General features: G+C 39.4%; 1 protein-coding gene across 2 annotated transcripts in view; it reads right to left on the bottom strand.

Annotated features, from left to right (window-relative positions):
* Positions 1-2,250: 2,250 nt before the first annotated feature.
* Positions 2,251-25,955, bottom strand: part of LOC127508755 (NACHT, LRR and PYD domains-containing protein 3-like) — a 168,586-nt gene continuing 144,881 nt past the window's right edge. For both annotated transcript variants that reach the window (XM_051887105.1, XM_051887106.1), the window contains one exon: positions 2,251-3,539. In XM_051887105.1, the coding sequence (XP_051743065.1) occupies positions 3,010-3,539 (530 nt within the window). In that variant the 3' untranslated portion in view covers positions 2,251-3,009. The remainder of the gene's footprint in view (positions 3,540-25,955) is intronic.

The raw sequence follows: 25,955 nt of genomic DNA, 5'->3' as shown, positions 1-25,955 counted from the left end.
TCATGAAGAGAAGACGTTCCACTTCACTTGGACTCGGCCCGGCCAAAACGGGGCTATTAGTAACTGGACCCCGTCCTGGCGCACTCTCTCCAAAACTGCCGAAAGCAGAGCACTTGGGGGAAAGGCGTACAGACGCAGCCTCGGCCACATCTGCACCATCGCGTCCAACCCCAGAGGGGCTGGATACGTGAGGGAGAAATACAGTGGACAGTGAGTCATCTCTCGAGATGCAAACAGATCCACTTCCGCTTTCCCGAAGCGCTCCCAAAGGAGCTCCACCACCTCGGTGTGAAGTCTCCACTCCCGGGCCTCAGCCCCTGCCTTGACAGGATGCTTCCTGATGCAGATGCCCTGGAATGTATACTGCCCTGATTGACAGTAACTTCCCTTGGCCCACAGGAGGATCTGGTGTGCCAACTTGCATAAGGGGCGTGAACGCAGACCCCCCTGATGGTTTATATACGAGACCACCACTGTATTGTCCGTGCGGACCAACACATGATGGGCCCTGATATCTGTGAGGAAGTTTTTGAGTGCCAGGAACACAGCCATCATCTCCAACTGATTTATGTGCCAGGAAAGATAATGACCCCTCCACAGACCCTGAGCCAAGCGACCACTCATGATCGCCCCCCAGCTGGTGAGAGATGCATCTGTCGTAAGCGTTACGTGACAGCAAGGAGCTCCCAACACCGGGCCTTGGGAAAGAAACTAAGGTTTTTTCCACATGACACAAGCATGAAGGCATCGCCGCGTGACCTTGATCACGCGAAACGGATTTGAACTGAACTGTAGCTTCTTGACTGAGCGAGTTAGTAGGCGCAGATCTAGAACAGGACGCAACCCTCCATCCCTCTTTGGAACTATGAAGTAGTGGCTGTAAAACCCTGACTCCCTGCTGGGAGAAGGAACCCGTTCTATAGCTTCTTTTCGCAAGAGAGTCTGTATTTCTTGTTCCATAGCCTGCTCGGGGGTCACCTCGGTGAACAAAACCCCGCTGAACCTGGGCATCACAACCCGAACTGAATTCTGTACCCAAATTCTACTGTGTGCAGGACCCATTGAGATATATTTGACAGAAGTTTCCATGCTGCCAGAAAGTCTACTAAGGGAAACCTCTGATGTTTGATGTGTGACCAGTCCGATGCCCTGAAATGGCGAACCAGCAGGGAGAAACTGAACTGGCCACTTTGGATCCCTCCTCGGAGGGAGCGAACATCCTAGCGCCACTACGTTGCCGGATGGACACTGAGATATGCGTTCACTGAGAACCGCTGCGCACTGCTCCCGCCCAGCAGTCCCTGGGACCTGAGAGCAGCGGGGATGAAACCTTTGGAATGCCGCCGCCTGTTTCTTGGCTTCCTGAATCCTCTTGACGACTGTGTTGACTGAGTTGCCGAAGAGGCCAGGCGGCGTGAGCGGGGCATCCAAAAGAAAAGATCTGTCACGCTCTTTCATGTCTGCGAGGTTGAGCTAGAGGTGCCTCTCCGTGGCTACCAGGGCTGCCATAGACTGCCCAATAGACTTGGCGGTCTCCTTGGTAGCACGGATCAGTAGCTTTCCTGAGCTCAGCGAATGCCTTGCGACTAACTTTCCCACCCTCATCAAGGTTCTTGAGCAGGTCAGCTTGATATGCTTGGAGAACAGCCATAGTATGTAAACAAGCCACCGCCTGACCTGCTGCCGAGTAAAGCAGATGACGTTCTTACTGGCCTAGTGGGTAACTTCGGGGCTTTGAGGGAAGATGCAGTCTCAGGGGAGAGATAGCTCACAAGCGTCTCTTCCATCCGAGGCATCCGAGGGCAGGGAGAAGCACACGGTCTGAATTGCTGCTTACTCGCCATAATAACTTGTCTTTTTTGAGTGCTTGAATAACGTGATAGACAAACAACAATAAATAAGACAGACGATTTCACTGAGAGCGCTTACTGAAGACACAGAACACTGTTTGGTTCAGGTGTGCTTTATAGTTTCCTGGTCATGACGTCACCCGCCTATGATGTTCTGTCATGCCATTGGACTGATTTCATATGTGCCTTACGATGCAATCACGTAGGGGCATTCCCAAGGTGCTTGACGCAGCGCAAGTTCCCTTGAAAGGGAACTCTAATTTTTCATTAGTGAACTACATTGATCAAAATGAATATCAGTAAATAATCACTGTCACAATAGCAGATGTGTGCTACAGCCAGACAAACAAAGACTCAGAATGATAAAATATGAAGTTTAATCCAAAACAGGGCAGAGAAACACACTGAACGTGAACATGACTGAACAGAGAATGAATGTGAGGAACAACTTAAGTAGGAACACAAAGACTAATTAATCAAACAGCTAAAATCAATGAAAACTAATGAGAAGCAGGAAAACTGAACAAAGGAAACAAGAAACTCATGAAAACATACTAAAAGTCTGTGAATAACAAAAACATAACTGACAATCAGATCATGTGTTTTTAGTAATTAAGGTATTGTTATTAAATGTCAAATTAAATTAAACTCTCCTGAAGGTATGGATTATATTCACATGCAGCTGATGATTCATTCAGCATTCAGACATTTCAAATATTCATCATCAATTACAATCTGATCTCACTGTGTTTTATTATTTGAGCACAAACAATAGAGAAAATCACATGAATTATGACAGTGACATGTTCTTCATAAATCATGTTTGTGAAAGGAGCTATTCAACTGAAAGGAAATTTTGACAGTAATAATAGAGATTGATGTGACACTACAATAAAAACTGATTTCCATCAGCACAAGTACTAGAGGCTAAGAAAAGAAGACACACACACCATCACTTATCATGACTCACTCACACATACACACACACTGATTTGACTGATGAGGATTTATCACACACACACACACACACATATTTATTCTGACATGATATTTCAGTGACAGTATTAATGTAATGAAGAGACTCTATATCATCTCACTGTCACCGATTCATCATGAGCCCAAAGCATTATGGGTAGGATCTCTCTACAGTTCTGATTCATCAACACAGTTTCACTGATGATTTATAATAAACCCTAAACCCAGGATAGAGCGGTTGAGTGAATGTGGTCTGGACTGTGTGGATGAGGCTCATTGTGTTTCTGTATATGTTGTAGAAGTACAGAATTCCTGCACTGTGATCCACATACACTCCTATTCTACTGCTGATGGACTCTACAGGGAGTTCAGTTTCTATGTGATTGTGCCAGAATGAGTAACTGGAGGAAGAGCAGATCAAACACCAGGACTGATCATTACGTCCAAACCAACACTCTTTACCCTGTCCCTTCCTGCTAATGCTCTTATATGACACTGATATACACACACGTCCACTCCACTCAATCTCCCAGTAACTGCGTTGATCACTCACACTCTCTCTACACAACACCTGAGGATACAACACATGATCAAATCTGTCTGGATGATCAGGATACGACTGGACTGTGTCAGTGTAAGTAATCAGTGTGTTCCCCTCAGACAGACGAAGGTGTTCATTCACTGTGTTCAAATCCAGAGTGAGCCAATGGGAATCTGATGGAGATAAAACACATCACAATCAGGAATTATCAATCTGTCCCATCTTTTAATCTACACTGTAAAGATGATTTCTGCTGCTTGTTAAATGAACTTCATTAAATTGAGTTAAAACCACACAATTACTGAATATTCTGTCCTAATTTAATTGTGTAAAATCCACTTAAATATGTCAAACAGAAGTTTACTTCATCCATTTGTGTTGAATAAACTAAAACTGGGCAGTGGATTTTTAGTTCCCAGCATGCTTCGCACTCATCTGGATCTATTACAGAAATTAGTGATCGCGCCGGCGCCTCGCACGCGCACACAGTTTGATAATTTATTTATTCTTATTTACATGTTTGTTGACTATATTTATTAGGGCATTCCTCAAGTAGGATGGTTTTGACTGATGGTGCTCTGAAAAGTGAACAGACACGCTGAATTTAGAAGGAATTCAGAAGGGCAATCCATCAGATTAAATGGGATGATTTATTAACTGGAAAAGATCAGGAGGATGATAGTCGAATATTCTCCAAAAAATTAGAGAGCACTATTAAAGATTTCAGTTGTAAAATTAATCCTAAAAATAAAAAAACATACTGTCCCCTGGATGAATTCAGATATTTTAGAACTAATGAAAAAAAAATGGGATCTTGCTTTAAAAACTGCAAATAGATCAAAGTTAAGTCATGATAGACAACATTTCGTTACGCTACGGAATATGGTGGTAAAGAACTTGAGAAAAGCAAAGGCTGATTTTTTCCTGAGAATAATTGAAGAGGCAAGAGGTAATTTTAAAACAATATGGAATCAGTTGAACTACTTAAAAGGAGACAAAAGAAAAGATAGGTCATCAATTGAATTAATGGTAAATGGGAAGCTGACTAACAATCTAGCCGTTGTAGCCGAAGCACTTAATTATTACTTTGTTGACTTGGTAGTCACAATTGCATAAAGTTTCTCTCCTAAGTATACAGAAGTCTATTAAAGTTAATACAGTGGAACAAGCCCTTACTTTAAGGGCAGTCTCTGAATTACACGTCAGAAGAACAATTACATCTCTTAAACAATCCAGAGCAAAGGATATATTTGGTATGGATGTGTCGGGGCTGTGTTTCTTGACCTCAGGAAGGCCTTTGACACCGTAAACCACAGAATTCTTCTGTCTAAATTATTAGGTTTTAATTTCTCTCCACACACTTTCGCGTCTGTTTGATGACGCAAACGAACCACGGGTTGGACCTAAATAATATAATGTGAATACAGTCCAGTGGAGGCAGGGGGAGGGGGGAGCAATTGAACTTGGGTTCGGTTCAGGCAATTGAACCAAGTGTGAAAGCACCTTAAATGACGACAAATCTTGCATGTATTTCCCTGTATTCAGATCACGCTGCATTCACATGTTCACTTATTTATTTTACAACAATCCAAGATGGTATATCAAATTTATTGGTCACACTCACACAGTGTAAAACAAAACACTATTCACCAATCAGGCCAGAGATTAGCGAAAGATTTAGATCACTTCTCTCCCCTCTCTTCCTCATTTGCGGTGCTCCGCTGTCACTCACGTCAAGTGTAACAAAGAGGCAGACCAAAACAGATCAGTTTACTAGATGGATTTCGAGTGGCAATTTGAATCAAATTCATGAGCAGTACACCATTTTAACATTATAAAAACATATACTGAGATACTGAAACATTTTTGTCATATAATTCACTTGTCAGTTCATAATGAGTTCAGTTTGAATTTCCTTGTTTACTTTTATTTAGAAGAGCTGAGGTAAATTGTGCATTGTTGCTTTCAGTATGGCTATAAAAGGCACATATAAATGATATTCAAACTCACATTAGATGCTTTTAACATTAAATAAAACACATAAACATCTGAGATTATCATTATCATACTTTATGTTGTTGTTCCAGCCGCAACGTCGCAGAAAAATAGAAACCGCTTCTAATGCCAAGTTTACACTAAAGGATTTTAAGCCCGATTTGCAAGTTAACGAGCTCGCTAACAGGTCAGGCTGTGATAAATCAGCGAGTGATCGGCGCTCGCCAATCTTTTGTGTGAACTACTCAACGACGAATCAAAAAGGCTCGTTGACGCGTCGTTGACACCTCGCAGATGCCAGACAAATATCTAGCATGCTAAATATCTGGAGCAACTCGATATCCTGTGGTGTCACGTGTCGCGACGCAACAGCCAATGAAATATACACTGATGTCTATGGAAGCAGCAATACCAATCTATTCAAATATAATTTGCAGACGTTTATTCATATCAGAAACACATTGTGTAAGCAACTATAAAGCTCACTCACTCTATTGTTCTCCCAGTTCACCGGCCACATGTATTTCAGGACAAATGTTATATATTAAGATCAAGGTCATTACATAGGTTTTTAAATGACAAAACACTCTTGCACATATTTGAGAATCGGAATATCAGATAGTTGATGACATGGTGAGAAAAGCGATACATCTGTCATGCATTGTGGCCAGCTGGCCGTGCTGTGTCACGTGACGAGCATGACGCTTCATCATGGAAACAATAAAGGGAAAATAACGGTCGCCTTAACTCTGGGAGATCAGACAGTATATTTTAAACTTTTAATATAATGTTATTTTAAATTTAATTCAAAATTTAATCTAATTTCTTCCCAATGTCCATTTTTCAAATAAAGTTGTTGGGTGACAGAGTTGTTGTCAGCTTGTGTAGTGTGTAAACTCCTGTTGCAGATCATTTAGGTAGTGTCACGTAGTGTGAACACCACAACGACTTCAAGACTTCAAATCATGTAGTCTGAACAACACAGCGATCTGCCAACGTTTAAAGTCCTGCAGTGTAAACTTGGCATAACTCAATGAGACCTCTTTAATAAACCAGTCGCAAATGTTTTACTGAAGTTTTAATCAATCAAAGGCAATCAACGAATAATTTAATATCCTTAAACAAGGTTTCTGTTAAAGTCGGCATGAAATCAAAATCGACCCTATTTACTTTGTTAGTGCATATTACTAGTCTTGTGGTAAACAATTAATCCGTGCAAGTTATTACACAGAAAAAAAATTGTTTGTCGCGGTAATCTTTAATCAAAATCTGAAAAGTTACTTCCGGTCTGGAATAGCATTCCTTCTCTGATAACGTCAGTTTGACGGCTTGGGTTGAAAATTCGTAAACCACTCCTCTGCAACCGTTCGTCTGCTATGAGCGAGAGATGGAGAGGAGGAGCGCTGAAGTAAAACTCTGCCCTCTATTCAATATTCTGTTTCACTTGGAAATACGTCACAACACTGGAGAAAAGTCGTTTGCAACTTCCGGTTCACGGGGACTTTAAGACGTGATATTTCAGTAAACTATAGGGCTCGTTTTATGAAAGCTGGGCTAATCACACAAATAAGAGAATTTTAAATATGTCTCTTCTCTTTATCAAATGCGTCATTTAAATGTGATACACATTTTATATACAAATCATATGTAGACAGTGGTTCATGAGACTTAGAGACAAACCATTGAAATTTCCATTTTGAAACAGCTATGATGCAGCACGAAGCCTCGTTTACTGAAATCACATGACTTTAGCAGTTTGATACACGCTTCGCAAAGACAAATGATTTGCACGGGTTCCAAAGCTTCACAGAGCGTGCCTCAAAAGGCACCCATCACTGGTTTAAACCATTTGTGTGTGTGGTCATTTTTTATTATTTCAACTGTATTCCTCCCTTAATGAGGTAATATTTTAATAATTTATTAATAATTTATTCCTTCCTTAATGAGGTATAATGAGTTATAGGTTATTAACCCTTTCAAGCGTGAGTTTAAACTGACCCCCCAGAGTGAGTTTTTTTAAGGCGACCATTATTTTAGAACGTTTGCCCTTATTGTTTCCATGGCGAAGTGTCATGCGTGTCAAGTGCGCTGAACGCAGCCACAATAACACTGTATGACAGATGGATCGCTGTTATTTTGTTTTTCCTTTTTTATTTAAAATATTCACAAACTTGCTTACCATGTCATCAACTATATGATATTCTGATTCTCAAATATGTGTAAGTGATTGTGTTTTGTCATCTTAAAACCTTTATAAATGATCTTTATGTTGATTCTATAGTTTCAATTGATATATTTGTCATGAACACCAGCTTGAGTGCCCTTGATAGCCACAAGAGGGCACTCCACCCAGGACTACTGCCTCTTTATGGACTCAATTTCCCACAACCCACTGCCCAGACTCATCAGCCATGATTACATTCAGCTGTTGTTCATTACTTGTTAGTGCCTGTCTATATAAACCTGGTTCTTTCAGTCATTCACCGCTAGGTCTTGTTTTACTGTTTGTACTGCATCTCTGAGCTTCTCCCTGGTTTCATGTATCTTGGTTTTGGATTTTTGCCTGTTTCTGGATTACTCTTTTACCTGTGTTCCCTGCCTTGTTGTGTCTGTTTGTTTGGACTGCCTACCTGTGTTTTGACCCTTGCCTGGCTTTTGATGATGATTGTGGATTACCCTTTAATTAAACTCAGCCTTTGCTTCTCAGAGCAGTCATTACATTATTACTTCTGTCTCTATGACAAAAAAATTGAGTATTTTAAGTCTATTTTGCTGCAATGTGAAAAAAATCCTGCAAAACGCGCCGGTGCGTTTCCCGACTCCAGAGGGTTAATGACATATACCAGCCCAGTCATCAGTAGATGCAGCTTACAGCCGTCAAACAAAGATACTGAAACCCCTTAGAATTGTTCACCAACACTAAGTCTCATCCTAGCTTCCCCCACATCAGCTGTTCACACCTTACACGGCCCACATAGCCGTTCTGTATGAACTTGCATTTGCCTTGCCATCTCTCTCTCCCTTATTCCCCCAAGCGTGCCAGTTCGCCTAGGATATACAGCCCTGCCATCCAGAACCCCCTGGAGACCCAGCAGAACAGTGTGATGGACATCCTTCAGCCAAAAGCAGCCAATGACCTGCAACTGCAGAGCAAGGAACAGCGAGATCGGCAGCACAAGGGGACACTCGACACCCAGCCTGAGCCATAAAGAGCTTTATCTTATCCTTAGCCCATGCTCATACGGGCTTCCAACAGTATGTAAATGAATGAATGAACGCTGCAAGTCACAGAGTTCCACAGAGAACCAACCCACTCAGCGTGAGAAGACCCAGGACAGATGCAAGGACCCTGACAGAGTGGACCAACTGAGGGAGGTCACCAGTCTTCAGGAGGGTCTGACAGCTTATGAACTTCGCCACTTAAAGAACGTAAAGAACTATTTGAATTTAAAGAGACACTAAAGCAAAACTCAGAGGTTGTAAATCAGGTAAATCAGTAGCAAAACTTGAGAGGTTGCTGATTTGAATGTGAGAACTTGTTGTATTAATATTTGTATTTGTAAATTGAAATTTACACTCACAGCCCAGAGGGCTGTTTCATAAAACAAACTTATTTGTCAGCGAATTCTGTTTCATAAAACAAACTTAAATTAGTTCAAACTCAGTTACTCTGGCAACTTATGCTGGGAAACTAACCTGGTCCAGGGCAGGATAACTGTCAGGCTAAGCTGAGCTCCACTAACACTGACCAATATGGAATGCAATGATATTATAGCTGACTCTCTCACATATTCGACTTTATTACCTACTATCGGTCCTATATATATATATATTTACTAAATAGAGCTAAATAAAATAAAAATGGTGTAAGTTTAAGGCAATTTTTTATTAAAAGGTAAGTATGAACCAAAATATTTAAAGAGAAGTAATTTCTTAAAAATTAAGTGTTATATAGCCCACTGAATCATTCTCAGACTTAATGCTGACAGCAATGGAAGCACTTGGGAGAGAACTGTCAGGAGACTTATTTCTTAGCACAAAAGAGGACAGTGGTACAAGAGGATTACCAAATCATTGTTTTAAGTGTGAAAATATAGCAAAAGTAACACAGAATTTAAAAATCGATAGACCTGTGACAAGGCCCCTGAAACTATCAGGCCTTCATTTATAAGCTTTCATTAAGTGATGAGTTATTTTTTTATTTTTTGCTAGACAAAGAGCAGGAGAAATACCAAGCAAGTGTTTCAGAGCCAGCAAAATCTATGAAAAGAGTGACAGAGTAGTATGCAGCCTGCAGAAGTGACATGCATGGTTGTGAACTACCCACTGTAGTCAAAACACAATAAAGTCAGCTAGACTTTGGGAATCTATACTCTGGTCTCATATATATTTATATATCAGTCAAACCAAGTTGTATTCAGACACCTTGAACATTTCATTCATTAAAACAGTTTAATCATTATGGTTGAATAGTTTAAAAAAATGGTAATAAAATGACAAGATCTCAGAGTTAAACTCTTAATTATGTCAGATAACATCAAAACATGGTCAGGTCAAAGTGTCTGAATATTTTTTGGTTCCAAATTTTTATCAATTTTTCTGGTAGTCCACTGTATGAAGAATCTTTGGGTATAATATGTCACAGTTTACTTTTGCTATCCTCACTTACATAAGTGAACTATAGTGTCCTGCACCCACTAGTACAAATATATAAAAATTTCTGAATAATTTTTGGTTTGACTAATATATATATATATTTTTTTTTTTCAGGTTTTCTTTTCTTACTGGCTACATGTTTTGTGCCCAAGATTTAATTAGATTGTTTTAAAATATATTCAGGATAATTGAAAAATATAACCAGACTTTCCTACAGAAATTTCACTTTGCTCATTGGTCAGGTCCACCTGAAGAGGTGTGGCTCCTCCCAGACCTTAAGACGAGACACACAACTCCGCCTCTCTCTCTTGCTTCTTGGACAGACTCAAGGAATCTCCGGTTGTGTGGCCTCAGCAGGCCACGGCCTGTAGGCCTAGGCCTGCAACCCATCCATGTGCACTATGAGAGAGAGAAAGAACGCTTTCCCCACTAAGAGTCAAATTAACAGCTTAAGTTGTTTCATATTTCTTCATCCAACGCAGAAGATATTGACTACAACTTCAGACTGAATCATCAAGGATTTCTCCTCAGCCTGCAAACCTGATGCTCCTCGACCTAAAGGCATTTTGCAAGCATCATACATTTGAACACTAAACAGCAATTTAGTACTAATTTGTGAACCAACTTTGTTAGCAAAGGTGCTTTATTACTGAGAAAACTGATGGTCTTTTCCAGATTATTTTTGACTTTTTCCCATAGCTCCATTTCCTGTCCCACTTCCGGTTCAACTCTATCATTGCTCATTTTTACCTATGTGTGTGATTTACGTGTATGTTATATTGTACTGGCCTCATTGAGTCCACATTCAATTATCCAGCAAGTTAAACTCCATCACACAATAACTTCCGGAACCACGAAGTGATGTTGAGAATGTTTACTGTATGAATGGTGTGAAACTGAAAATATAAATACATATACCAATAAATTGGCATCAAATTACATGTGAATACAATTGACAAGCAAAAAAGTTATCAAGAATGTTAAGCAATGTCACATGAATACTTGCTGAAACATGCTGTTCCAATCAATATCAAACATCAATTTTCACTATGCAAAATGCATTCAATTCAGTGATAACAATGACAAAACCAGAAAACTCACAAAGAATGCCCCATCAACAACTATGAACAGAAGATGTCCTTGGATTAAGATGCCCACAACATGTGCAACCTCTTATGCTGTGTTCGAAATCGCCCCCTATACCCTCATTCACTATTCCCTACATTACTAATCCATTTGAGATCGAATTAATGCTAGAATTTCTGCTATAAATTACAGACATGGCATTAGAGGACTAATTCTCATTTTCCTCAGTTATTTTGCTTTATTTCCAGATTAAATCAAATGCTTGTTCTGACATACTAGAGCACATATGCACATGCGCACTCTTCAAAAACGGTGCTTTAAATCACTTGACAAACTAAAATATATAAATGACATTTGTATATATTCGAAATAAAATATATACATTGTACTTAATGTCAGCTTGCTTATTTTGCTCAAGATAACGATTTATTAAGTCCACATGTCATAAAAACAGGAAACTATGCTTCTAACCACAGCTCGAGAGCTGTCGTTCCAACCACACTAGTTTGAGATGCAGTTTGCGAATGTTCCTTTGAACTATGGTTTCGGGAAACACCAAATTGTTGAACTATGTAAGTAACGACGGAACTTGCAATGTTAGTTGGCTAACGATGCTTTTGGGAAACGCACCCCAGGTTGATTTCTTCACCTTTCAATCCAAGCCTAAAAGCAGCTTCATGAGTTATGTAGTTTGTATCAGATGCCAGGTCAATTAGAGTCAATTTTGTTCTGCATTGGTCATCACCTCTATGAGCATCATAATGACTGGAAGCTCTTGAAGCCTGTTTTCCTCCAACAGTCATAATTTCCCTTCTTTGGATCTTTCCATCATAGCTCTGTTGGTAAATGTTTTCATACACTTTTCCGCCATCTCAGGAAAAAGTTCAGAGAGGAATTCTTCTTGTTCCACAGTTAGTCTGCTTCCCTTTTTCCCTTCTCTGATGGTGACTTTGCCTTCATGCTCAGACTTGGTCTCCCCTCTGGGACAGACAAGTTAATGATGATCTGCAGAGGCTCAACTGGTGCGGCTTGAGCTATAAATGGCATTGCATTTGGCATTGTTCTTATACTGGGGTATAAGAACTATATATATAATGCATCTTCAGTGGCTCTCCGCGCTCTAGCAAACTCGCCTTTCCTTGCTTCAAGGTCATTGCTGTTTTCCACGCATCCCTCCAAGACTTTCCATTTGTCACCAGGGGTTCATTTCTCCCAGCTTGATGGCTTATTGCCTCTTTTTTTTTTTTTTTAGTTTTGTGAGAAAGTCAATTTGCACTTTATCATTTTCATACTCACTGCTGTGAAGCCATGCTTGCTACTCAATCGCACGTCTTCTCCGCTGCAGAGATTGCACCAGTAACTTCATGCAGACCATGTCTTGACCAAAGATTTTCTGGGACAATTTTTAACTTCATTGAACTTAATGTCACACTCTCTTGCAGTCTTACCAATGTCAGCATTCTGTTGCACTGAAAGTACTGCTTCCTCATCTTTGCTCTCATCAACCTCCAAGTCGGCAAGAAGTCCAATTCTATAATCATCATTAGTCTTGAAAACCCTCCTTGCAGTGAATGAAAGTTTTTTTTTAACTCTTCTTTGAGCTCCTCTTCCACTAGCCTGTGAGCTTCTCTGCTGAGGAAGTTAACTAAAACTACTACTACTAAAACTGATTTTTGCAACAGTCCTTTCTTTTTTTAAGCTGCTCAACTAGATTTTCCCACTCCTTCTTCAGTAATTTTTAACCCATCCACTTGACTCTCCACCAGCAACACTTCCCTCTTGGTTTCAACTTCCTCCTCCACTGACACACCATCTGAGTTTGGCCATTCTAAACTGCCATGAATGTGAAGACCACTGGTGTTATGCAGATCATCAAGTAGTTTACAAACTGTGGCTGTTAGCTATTGAGTTATTTTTCAGATTTTCCATATCAGTTCTGCCTCTAACTCAAAAAAGAGGTCAGTTAACCACGGAGACACAAGGATCAACTCAAAAATGTCCTTCACTTTAAATCTTCAATAAACTTGTTACAGTCTTAGTTGGTTTGCAATGTGTTGATTTCCATACACATCCATTCCATTCAATTTCACAATTTATTTGAGCAGCTTTCCAACAGATTAACTTAGTTTGAAGTTAGATAAGTGACTTGAGACAGCAGTTTGCCATTTCAGTAGCAAAGTACAAATTAGGTTGATTACCAGCATTGTCTCTGGTTGATTAATCACTGATGTGCATCCATGTGTCATCCTCATTCACTCATAAATTTTCAGTTATGCAATTTTTTCCTTGGAGGAGACATTGTGCAATTAGACACTTGTCGTGGCATTAACCTTTCAGAACAAGCTCTTTGTTAAACTTTTCTTCCTGTGTTTGGCGTTCAACGTGCACTAATCACCAGCGCACCTAATACACATTCGCCCATGAGTTCGGCTGTTTCCGACGATGCTCTTCGTGACTTTCCTTAACTGCTTCAGTTCGGCACATGGAATTTCTGTTTTCTCTCCAGTCATTCCCAATCACTTAGAGTGAATTTAAATAACGTTTGTAACTTCACAGTGTGACCACATTTTTTAAAAATAAAACACTTGAAACTACATTTAATAATTCTTTGATGTATTTCAGCAGGTCACACATGACATTGACACATTTATTCCCATGCAACACAGAGCTCTGTGCATAACATGCAGAAAAAGTGTCCATGAATTAAGAAATTGTTTTTAATCACTTTTTATTTAATTATTCCTTTGTAAACAAAGAAATTAATGATCACTTTTTATTAAATCATTACTTTTGTTGTTAAAACGTGAGAACGCTGTAGCTTATTAATTCGCTATGGTTTGAAAAATGAAGAAAAAAAAAAAACTAATAAGTAGGCTAAAAGGTAGCCACAATTTAACTACGAAAGTGTAATTAAAATGCAGGGGTGAATTTGCCTAATAAAATGTCCTCATGGTACAACTAGCAAATGATTAATAAAACATGCTTGTGAGTTGATATCTTTTTTCCACGCATGTCAGACGCGGGTCTCAGTAAATTGGCCTAAACATTTTCAACACAGTACAAAAAGTCTGGAGACAGTTAAACTTATTAATCATTGCAGGTTTGCATACAGAGTTCAGTGTTTGTATTCCCTGTGTAATGGGAAATTAAGATGATGAAATTAAGATGATGCAGTGTCAGTAGAGACGTTAATATACAAAAATACATTGTAGTTGTTACAGTGAAAATTAAAGTTACATTTTATGGTAATACTTTACAATAATGTTTGTTAGTTAATGTTAACTAATGTAGGTAACTAATGTTAACTAATAATGAACGTTTGGTTATGATGTAACCTTTGTTCTCTGAGTGAACCTCTCCATTACATATGTATGGGAATTTGATTCTCCATATCTGGTGATGTGGAAACCGGCTGTGCCGGTCATACCCTAATTAGTGCCCTATAAAACACTCATAGTGGCATGCATTCATTGTCATCCTTTGATTGGAACATGTCCCAGAGCAGCCTCAAGGTGGAGAGATATTCTCTTCCCTCAGAAAACAAATGTTACATTGTAACCAAACGTTCTCTATTGTATCGAGACTATCTCTCCATTACATATGTATGGGAAACTCTGTAAGACACCCTGCAAAGGGACGGTGCAGTGATAAATGAACTATTTATAATATTTATATATTTACAAACTTGAGACAGGCACCAGACGCTACCAAAGGCTCACCTCCCCTGAATTATTCAGGAATGGAGGGCAGATGCCTTACTCATCTAACCTTGTTAAAGCAAGAATGACTATTCATCTGGACCTGCAGACCAGTTTAGATAACATGTTCCTTTCTAGTTGCTCCCAGCACCAACTCCCCAAAGGAGGGGCTAGCTGCAAAATTCAGTCTATAAAACTTAGTAAAAGTGGATGGAGAAGACTAGTGGCTGCCTCACAGATCTTCTTTAAAGAGGCCCCCCGCCACAAAGCCCATGAGGTGGCAACACTTCGAGTCGAGTGTGCCCTCAGTCCTGGTAATGATGGTCCGTCAGTTTCCTTGTAGGCCTTCTGGATTGCTTCTACAACCCAATGTAAGAAGCCTTGCTTTCGATAGTGGCTTGCCTTGACACTCTAGTTTAAAGCATACAAACATCTGATCCATTCGTCTAATTGCTTTAGTCCGCTGTATATATATTGACACCGGGCAAATTAGTGACTTTCTTCTTTCCATCTCCTCGTCTTCTTGCGAAAGACAGAGTGTGTGAAGTTCGACGGACTGGTTCAGGTGTAAATCAGACAGCACTTTAGGCAGAAATCTGGGTTGGGTCGCAATATAACTCCTGCACCCTCTGGCATAAATCTACAGCAGCTTTCATGCACTGATAGTGCATGGAGTTCCCCGATCCTTTTGGCAGAGGTTATTGCCAGGAGTAAGGCTTTAAGGACAGCCATTTTAGGTCTGCTGATTCAAGGGGCTCAAATGGGGGTTTCTGAAGTACCCTTAAGACTCGATCTAAGTCCCACTGAGGTTCAATAACCCTAGTACTGCTTGCTGTGCATCTGTACCTCTTTGAGGAATTGAGAAATCAGGCTATCACAGCTCTCTTATAATTTGTAATTCCCCACTCGAGAAGCCTTAATTGCAGCCACAATACCTCTTAGAGTGGATTGTTCCTGCAGAAACTGTAAGATATCACAGGCTGTAGATGTGGAAGGATTTATATTGTGTCCCTCACACCAAGATTGAAACATACCCCACCTAAATGAATAGGCAGCCCTTGTTGAGGGAGCACGAGCTTCTTCCAGTGTCTTAACCATTCTGTCTGATAGTCCTATAGCAATTAACCCAGCCCTCTCAGGGGCCACGCCCATGGCTTGAGACCCTGAGGGAAGGAATGGAATAATTAGCCATGTGCCTGGAATAGTAGATCCCTCCTGATTGGGAGTTCCCATGGTGTCCCGTGAAGGAGGGGTGGAATGTCTGAGAACCATACCATCGGAGACCAGTTCGGGGCCACCAGAATTAGTCTCACCTTCTCTCCCTTCATTCTCTGAAGAAGAGGTGGAAGGAGGCTGAATGAGGGAAATGCATAAAGTTGGCCCTGAGGCCACTGATGTGTCTGGTCAACCTTGTGAATGTCCGAGGGGCCAAGGCAATGCCGACAGGGAGGACTCTGAACTCGTAGGTCCTGTCTTCGAACTGTAACCTCAGAAACTGCCAATGACCCTTCCAGATTGGTATCTGAAAGTAGACGTCTTTGAGGTCTAAAGTGGCAAGCCAGTCGCCATTGTTTATTGCTCGTCATACCCTTGGAACTGTGAGCATTTTGCATTTCAGGGGTCGAAGATACTTGTTTAGACCCCTGAGGTTGAAGATTGGGCGTAGATCCCCACCTTGTTTGGGTATGAGAAAATAACGTGAGAAAAACCCAGTTTGATTTTCCACCTCCCTGATGGCCCCTTTTTTGATGAGTCCAATTATCTCAGACCTACAACACAGAGAGATTCTGTGGGCAATGTCTTTTGGCCGTGGAGGAACTCTTGTCACAGAAGGTACACTGAAAAATTGCAACCAGTACCCCTGAGTCATAGTCAAAAAGACCCAGGGGCTTGGCTTCAGAGCTGCCCATGCTGCGACCCTTGCTGATGGGGAGCTGGGGCAGCCTGATGCCAGTACACCTACAGGAGTGAGGTGGTGGGCGCTCCTGGCCCCTTCCACCATCTCTCTTTTTATATTGTTGAGACTTTCTCCTTCAAGCTGCCTCCAGCTGAGACCTCAGACTCAGCCTAGGGATTCCCCAGATCAGTCTCAGTGGAGTCCCAGGGATCTGTCTTGGTCTGAAGCTTCTATGCTGACCAAGTCTGCACAATAACTACTTAGCATAATGGCGGGCCTCTTGGGCCTGCTGTAGCATACGGAGACAGCTGGTCCGAACATGGCAGATGGCTCGACAGGCAGTCTAGAGAGACAATCACAATCCTTCTGCTGGAGTCTTGATTGTGACAACCACAAGTGACGCCTTTCCACCAAAAAAGATGAAATTGATTTTCCTGCTGCCTCTTTCATAATTACAGACATCACAGAGGAAACTTGCATAATCTCATCCAATCCAGTGAACAATTCCCCCTCATCTTGATCCTTACGACTGAACTCTCGCAGATACTGTAAGAAATGGGACTTTAACTGGACCAGGCTGAGTCTATGCCTCCTCTTCAAATCTTGAGAAAGGGTTAGACAGATTTACCAGCATAGGGATATCTAACGCTTTGGCTGCTCTACCAATGATATCCTTTAAAGGGGCTATAGTTGCCAGTTGGTGGAAAACACCACGTATTGCAGCCATGGAAACCAGCAAACAAACTGGGTCAGAGAATCGCAGATTCTACCAGATTCTGCACCCATCTAAAAATCTCTGAGTGACAGCATATTAAAACACAGATAAATCAACTTATCAGCTTACAGTGTGTAAGTCTCCTCAGCTTTCATTGTCAATTGCGCTCCCTCTTGTTGCGTGTCTTCAAGCTGGCAACCCGCGTCTTTGATGGAGAAGGCGGGGCAAACAATAACCAATAATCGATTGACAAAACCATTGCATGAGACAAAGATATAATATGCCATAGTAATGCATTAGCATGCAACTCAGACAAAAGATATAGAAATATTGATTCAAAATATTTGGAGTTTCTATTGAAATATCATTCAATTAATGACTCGTAAATCTAAATGTTTCACAGTATATTGCTATTCCTATGGTGGAGACGTTGCTTACACAGCATCTGTATTAACCCCCTGGAGCCGGCGGTCGTGCCGGCGATACCACCTTGCTTTTTTTCTTATCAGTATGAAAGAGACTCAAAATACTCTGTCAATTTTGCACATACAATTAAAGGGTTAGTTCATCCAAAAATGAAAATAATGTCATTTATTACTCACGCTTATGCCGTTCCAGACCCTAAGACCTTCTTTAATCTTCGAAACGCAAATTCATGATTCGGATCGCGTGTCAAACCGCCAAACTGCTGAAATCACGTGACTTTGGCGCTCCGAACTGTGGATTCGACACGCTGATTCATTATGCTCCGAATCTTTTGAAATCGGCCATCACTAAATAATTTGTTTTTTTTTTTTTTTTTTTTTTGGCACACCAAAAATATTCTCGTTGCTTTATAATATTAATATTGAACCACTGTACTCACATGAACTGATTTAAATATGTTTTTAGTACCTTTATGGATCTTGAGAGAGGAAATGTCATTGCTCCCTATGTAGGCCTCACGGAGCCATCGGATTTAAACAAAAATATCTTAATTTGTGTTCCGAAGATCAACGAAGGTCTTATGGGTGTAAAACGGCATGAGGGTAAGTAATTAATGACATAATTTTCATTTTTGGGTGAACTAACCCTTTAAGTGTTATACTCCATTTTAATCTGTGAAATATCTTCTTTTATTTGTGTACACTCAGAGTAAAAACAAAATGTTGTGCTTTTTTGCAAAATAAAGAAAACTAAGGGTGTACTCCTACTTGGCATGGTTGCCTTGAACCGAGCGCGATTGTCCCCCCCTCCCCTGGTGGCCCGCACTGACATTGCTCTTAATGTTCCAAGCCGAAGCACGCTTACGTCATATACGATGCAACTTTTTGAATGGAAGAAAACAGGAAGAAATGCACAGATACTGCCATAATCATTTATGCTGCGCAGCGATTTTCACTTGCATGTATCAGAGGATTATTACAGCAGCTGACGTTAATGGAGGAATTTGCAGCTTTACTCGCAAACTACAATTTCTGTTCATCAATAAGGTGAGAATCAGACCAGTTATAAATCTAAATACACTCGAATTAATTACATGAATTGATGAATGTACTATCAGAGTAGTAATAAAGATGTTTGCTGTCATAATGATGACAGTAGCGCACACAAAAGTAGTAGCTGTTCCATGATTTGCGCTCGCACTGCATACGAACCGCGCTCTGGCCCACCTCTTCCAAGTGGGCCAGGGCCGGCTAAATGAACCACGCCAGGGCACGGAACGGAAAGCTCACACTTGTCAAACGAACCAGGCTTTGAGGGTCAAATGCGCTCGGACACGGTTCTGAGCACCTAGTGTGAGTACACCCTAACATGATGCGTAATCTGTCGTCTCCCTCTGAACGAAGTCCAATCTGATAGTTCTCAGAAAATTAACTGTAACTTAGTGAATACTAATCACAAAAAAAATGAGACTTATGTCTAAGGAAACGTTGAAATGTCAGGTTTTAAATCATGTAAGTCAAATCGAAAACAAATATTCTCTTTTTATGTAATCTGAATGAAAAGAGAGAGATTCAAGTCATTTTCGAGTCAGCTCATTATTTGCTAATGCGGCCACGCCCACAGAGCGAGTGCTATTCAGACATGTATACATTATCTTCAAAAGTGTCTATCTGCATGTTATAGCCATGGTTATAGCAATCTGAAAGCCTCTGTTAGTTCCTGGAATGTCACATGGTATGCCTGTTCTTCAAGTCATTTGTGGACTAAATGTGCAAAGAGTGCCCTCCGGCTGCAAGTATGAATTGAAAAGAGAGTATCCAGCGCTTATAGTTATAACAATAAATATACTGAATAAATATTACTCCTCTATATAGAAAATTGACATAAACATATGAGAATCCATCAATATTTCTCCAAATGTGCATGCTTTTAAACTAAAAGCCTATATGAAATGCTATAGAGGTAACATGTATGTTCAGACGCTTTGCATCACAGAAATACATTATATTTTAAAGTATATTAAAATAGAAAACCATTATTTTAAATTTAATAATATTTCACAGAGTTGCTGTTTTTTCTGTGTTTTTGATATACAGCATGATGAGCATGAGAAAACATTATAATTATAAAACATTATAAAAACATTATAATAGTAATGTGTCCAATCTTTTGACTGGTACTGTAATTTAAACTATAATAGGCCTATTCAAAATTTTCCTCATATGATGTGCAATAATACGTACATGCATGAGATCACAAAAAAAAAATCATGTTTTCTCTCAAGAGTGGACATTATATTAACATTAATACAACAGCTGATATGATCCTGTTATAAGAGGGTTTTTTCACATAGCCTACCTGGCTGAAAGGGCTCATTATGCAGGTCATTATGTGGGTCTTTGTCTTCTCAGGTGTGAATCACAGCATTATTCATGAAGATTCACGCCTCCATGCATACTGTGTGTCTTAACAAAGAGTGTCTTACAAAATTTAAATCAATATATTTTTTTATATGAATAAGTAGGCAGGATAATTTTTACATCATTTTGAAGTAAAAACTCTAGTCTACAACCTCCAATACCCAGAATTCTTGTGAACACATATTTTGTATTTATATTTCTCTTAAGTTTTTTCAATAACCATGCATAAACGTTATTCCTTCAAAAACACAAACACGTACATACTTGTTGCTCACATATTATGGTAGCCTAGTTCGTGCTGAGTACAGTGTAATGACACTTTTGCCATTAATGTGTTTATAAGCAACTAAAAAAAGCACAAATGTCAGGGCATGTCAAAACTTCTCCAGGGCCCCAAAAATCCTCAGACCCCAGAGCACCCTCACTAAATTCTGGGAAATTTCCGGATTCTGGAACTGGGCTAGGCATTCATGTCTAAACACAAACCTTTTAGTTTAATCTACAAAATATCAACTATGCCTTATTTGTTTTAGAAGAGTGTTTACAGTCTTGCACTTGATGTAGGAGTCAAATACAAGCATACAGCAGCAGCGATACATATTTTATACAGCAGCAAGCCATCATGGTAGCCCAGGCACACATAGTCATAGTGTTCACTAGAGCTAAGTCATTCGGCATGGTAGCCCAAGCACACATAGTCTAATAAGCCACTGGCCCAAAATTACTTAGTTTAGTGGCATGCATACACTGGTATGTAGGCACAAATGTAGTTAACACCACATTAGTAAGTCACCAGGGACACCCTTTAAAAAAGGGGGTACACTAGTTCACATAGGGCTACATTGCGAGATGCCCACATGTCTAACGGCTAGATCTGCCTGGGGGGAATAATGCATAGGCAAATCTAGTCCGCCAAGACCAAGCATATCCTCCTGGGGACACAGGAATAGACTCTTGTCCTCGGTAGTGGACATTATATTTTAGTGAATTTCTCTAAAATTATACATGTCACAAGTTTGGCTGTCTTGTAAAGAGCACATTCAGGGCTTTGCAGAGATACCAAATGTTTGGAAGTTTCACCATGACAACAACAACTCTTTGGTCTTTAAATATGACTGACATTAATTTAGTGATCAAATTTAGCACTCTTATGGAAATTATACACACACACATATATATATATATGGAAATATACAGAAATAATATTTTACATATATTATATTCCATATATTAAAATAATATTTTATAATTATCTTTTAAATTGGATTAGTTTTTAAATTGTTTGTTATAAATCAACATCTCAGGAAAATGTTATGGGGTTTCTAATTAAAATATGACTGTTACAAAACAGGGCATTGATTTCATACTTGACCTCTGTAGAGGACACCAGGAATTAAATCATGATTATCAGGCATTTTGGGAGACACAACAAGTGAGTAGCAAAAGAAATTATATATTAACATTCCTATTAATTATTAGATATCATTATGAAAATGTTGCCAATTTTTACTCCCATTATTACTATAATGTATTACTGTACTGTAACGGAGTTGGAGATCCAAGTGCAGGCTTTATTCATAAGAGTGTAGTCGTACAGGCAGTAGGTCAAACACCAGCAAACAGTAATAAGAAGGCAAGGCAAGAGAGTAATCCAAAACACAGGGCAATGGTCAAGGCAGGCAGCAAACGATCAAAAACGAGAAATCAGTCCAGGGTCAAAAAATACAGGCAAGGCAGAACAAGGAAACCAGGAAAACAGGATAACATACGACTAAACAATACCAAAGAATATACACTAACAAGAAGCGACACTTAATAGAACGTTCCATTGCAACACCGGCGCCCAGCAGCAGCCCTGTGTTTCCACCATTTTGTGATGAAAGCGAGTCGGCAGTCCACTAGTTTCTATGGCAATATCAGCTGCTTTGTTAAAAAAAAAAGTACATTAAAGCTAAAATCCAACCTGAATGATGACAACACAGAATAAAATACTATCACTAGTGATCATCAAATCTTTTCACCCCATAATGGCGGCCGCGCTATCGGAGCGCCATCTAGTGGCTGTTACCTAAAAATTTTCAATTATTCTATTATTATCAATTATTCTATACTCTTTGACAATACTCAGCAATGTGTGTGTTATGGTGCGTTCACGCGGCCTCGTAAATTCCAGTAATATTTATTTTCCAGTAGTTACGAGATTCTATCTTGTAAAAAGCACTCACGTCCTCGTAGAGCTCGTAATTACAGCTTGTAAGATGGGATTTTTCTGAAAGCTCCCAGATGTACCACGTGGCTGCTGTACCACCTGACCGCGGTAGATTCATAGGCGTTGAGTGGTGCCATGGAAACGCATAATTCCCAGTTCAAGGACATGAACAGCTCTGAATATAACGTCACGTGTTGTCATCTCAAGATTCCGGTAAATACGAGGTGGTGTGAACGCAACATTAGAGTGCAGCTTATAAAGTGTCACTGATGGGAAACAGGTGTGAGTGTGTGATTAGTTCCTAGATGGGGAGTCCATAAAACCAAGTTAACACAGACCGAGGGCACATGTAACAATTACACTTCTTTTTTCATTACATGTTGCTCAAAGAACACATTAATATGCAAATTAAATACAGTGTATAGATGCACTGAATTGAATGGGAAAATCAATGTATGGCCATTTTGCCCACATACTGCATAAAGTAAAATGGTATATTGATTCATTGTTAAGAATCATCTTTAAACAAAATTTAGTTAAAAAAAATCCTGAAACCTCAAAATTTTTTTAAAAAAATTGGTGAATAAAAAAAAAATTCCATTGGTTTTACCTATACATGTGTAACCCCTCGACCCACACGCCCCACTCTGCACGGGCCTCGAACCTGGGACTCCGGCGTGGGAGTCGGACGCTCTAACAAGGAGGCTAAAGGCTGCAACCTCTAGCATCAGTCGCTAGAGCATCTCTTGAGATCAGAAGAGTGAGGTTTACTTGCACAGCGACTGCTAGCTGGCCTCCGTTACACATGTAATTTATTGTCAGTTTATTATTTAAACAACTTAGTCCTGGTGTCCACTACAGATTACATAGCATAAAATATGAATAAAATAAAAATTTTCAAAAATGTTATTTTTCCATTTTTTTCTTATGCTCTAAACAATTTAATGATGTGAAAGAAAATATTAAATTCAAAAACTTATATGCCCCATTTCTCATACTCAAAACTAATGGGCCAGGCACAAATAGCTAGCATACACACGGTTCCTATGGATCTTCGGAGCAGCAGCAGTACATATGTTTTGGCGGTAGATCTGCTGGGGGCTGAGAGTGAATCGTCATCTTGCCTTCTGCATGACGGGGGATTTTCTGACATACAGTACACTTGGCTTGTATTGTTCAAATATCATGTCACCTGCTCTGTTGGGGGGTAATTAATGTACGCTATATTGTACAGCAGCAGCATTTTCTACTTGCTCACAGCGTGTCGTGTATGTATTGGCAGTATGCAGCATGAATGCAGCAGCAGCAATAATCAACAGCAGCAGCGTAGCAGATCTATTTCGCCAAGACCTCTACACTGTCATACCCATTACCCTGCCAAACACTCCGAGAAATACAAAGTTCTGACATGAAACTCTAATGGGCAGGCTAATAGGTCCTTTAACCTTTAAAGACCTAGAGCATTTTTGGGGCTCCTGACTCACCTGCACTTTTCTCTGGTTTTCTAACTCATTCTAGCAGTCAGCATCAAGTGCCATATATCAGTTTAAACAGGACAACTTGAAGTTTCAGTTTAGCTCATTTAAAGTGCCAATTTTACATTTATTTTGTCTGAGAATGCATAAAATTCCCAGAATTAAAAAAAAAAAAAAAAAAAAAAAAAAAAAAAAAAAAACAGCAAAAAACTAGTGTTTTTCACTGTAAACTCACACAAAACCTCCTAAAGTTAGATTTTTTTTTTTTCTTTTAAAAAGTTATATTTGGATGTTTTAAACTTTCAGATAAAATTTTGTCTAAATGTAGCAATCTCTAAGCAAGTTATAGCCATTTGTTACAATATTACTCTAGATAAAACTACAATAATAATCATCTTTAGGGATAAACAGGTGTACTTTTTATATATTTTGTATTATTTATTGATAATGTATGTCCAAAAAAGACCAGGGAGTAAAATAAATACAAAAAAAAATGTTATACAACAGAACACTAAAGCAAAAGTGACTTATTAGAGAAACATATTTTCAATCTGAACATGAATAAAAACAAATAGTGTTGCAAGTAATGAAAACAATTATGAAAATTGTCTTGTGTAATAAAAATAAAAAGTGCAAAGGTTTTTTCTCAAAATACACACAAAATGAGAGAGAAAAATAAGCAGTTCAACTGAACTACTAATGTTAATGATCTTCACAAACTATAAAATAAGTATTTAGATAATATAACAACCAAACAGAGCAGTCCTGTGGCTGTACTCCTCACTGAAAGCGTCGCATTTGATTGCACCGGTTCACTGCAGGGACACGTTTGAAAACATAAATTGCAATAACTTATCCGATGTGAAACTGTTTTATCCTCATTTTTGTTTCATATTATGTCAAAGTCATGCTTTGTAACATAAGTGTTCTCATTCAAATCTGTAATTTTTGTGTTTGTTTTCATACACGCGCACGCAAATACTTTCACTTTGCGCTTATTCATACTTCCAAAGAAACATGATAGTATCGTAGTTCAAATGACCAAAACCTTTGTTTATCGGTTGAGATGATGATGGTTTGAACCAATCTGGGCATAGGCATCAACAATCGTTCCTGTTTGGCAACAAACCACATGCATTGCCTTAACGAATCAATGCTGCAGATTTTGATGACGTAACCAGTCTCACCACAGAGCCTCTGAATGTCAGAATGAGATAAATGCGATATCACTGGAAAGCAGAGAATCTCATCTTTACGGTTCAAAAGTTATTAAACATTTTAGAACAATAGTTCTTTTTGGCCACCGGCGGCCATCTCGGTTTTTGAGGGTTAACTCAACCTGCTCATAATCACATCATTATCTATAGGACACAGATGATTGGTTCCTGCTGTATTAGTAGCCAATGAGCTTGTGTGCGCAATCTTCAAATACATGAGTTAGCATTTGTCTTAGCAGCGCAGTGTGCTTCAGAAACTCTCCACTTTCTCCAGCTCCACCCATATAGATCTGCTAATCTGCTACGGATAATTCATGTATGCTATAATAATAATAATATATATATATATATATATATATATATATTTATATAAGGCATTGTAGGACCAAAATTAACTCAAATGAAATAATTAATTTATAGGGAATTATAAAGAGTCATTTAGTTTACGACCGAGCAACTGAATCGTCCAGCGTTCATCTGCTCGGAACGTAATAAGCTCTTGTAACAGATATGAATATCCAACTATCGTGAAAACACTAATTAATAGCTCGGTAACAAGATCGACAGTTTATGACATTAAATTTTACAAGCACATAATACAAGAAACTTTCTTTTAAAAACTACAAGAGACTTTATTTATTCTAACACAAATACAACATTCATACACGTTGCAGAAAGAAAGGAAATGAGAGAGCAAGAGTTTTAAGAGAGAGTATATGATGAACAGGACTTCTAGCAAAATATGCACTTCAAAGACCTGACCTGAACGAACCATGAATCATTAATTTAATGCAC

Source organism: Ctenopharyngodon idella, chromosome 3 (genome assembly GCF_019924925.1).
Source record: "Ctenopharyngodon idella isolate HZGC_01 chromosome 3, HZGC01, whole genome shotgun sequence".
Taxonomy (NCBI): domain Eukaryota; kingdom Metazoa; phylum Chordata; class Actinopteri; order Cypriniformes; family Xenocyprididae; genus Ctenopharyngodon; species Ctenopharyngodon idella.
Note: the sequence above shows the minus strand (reverse complement) of the source record. Positions and strands in the feature narration are given on the sequence as shown.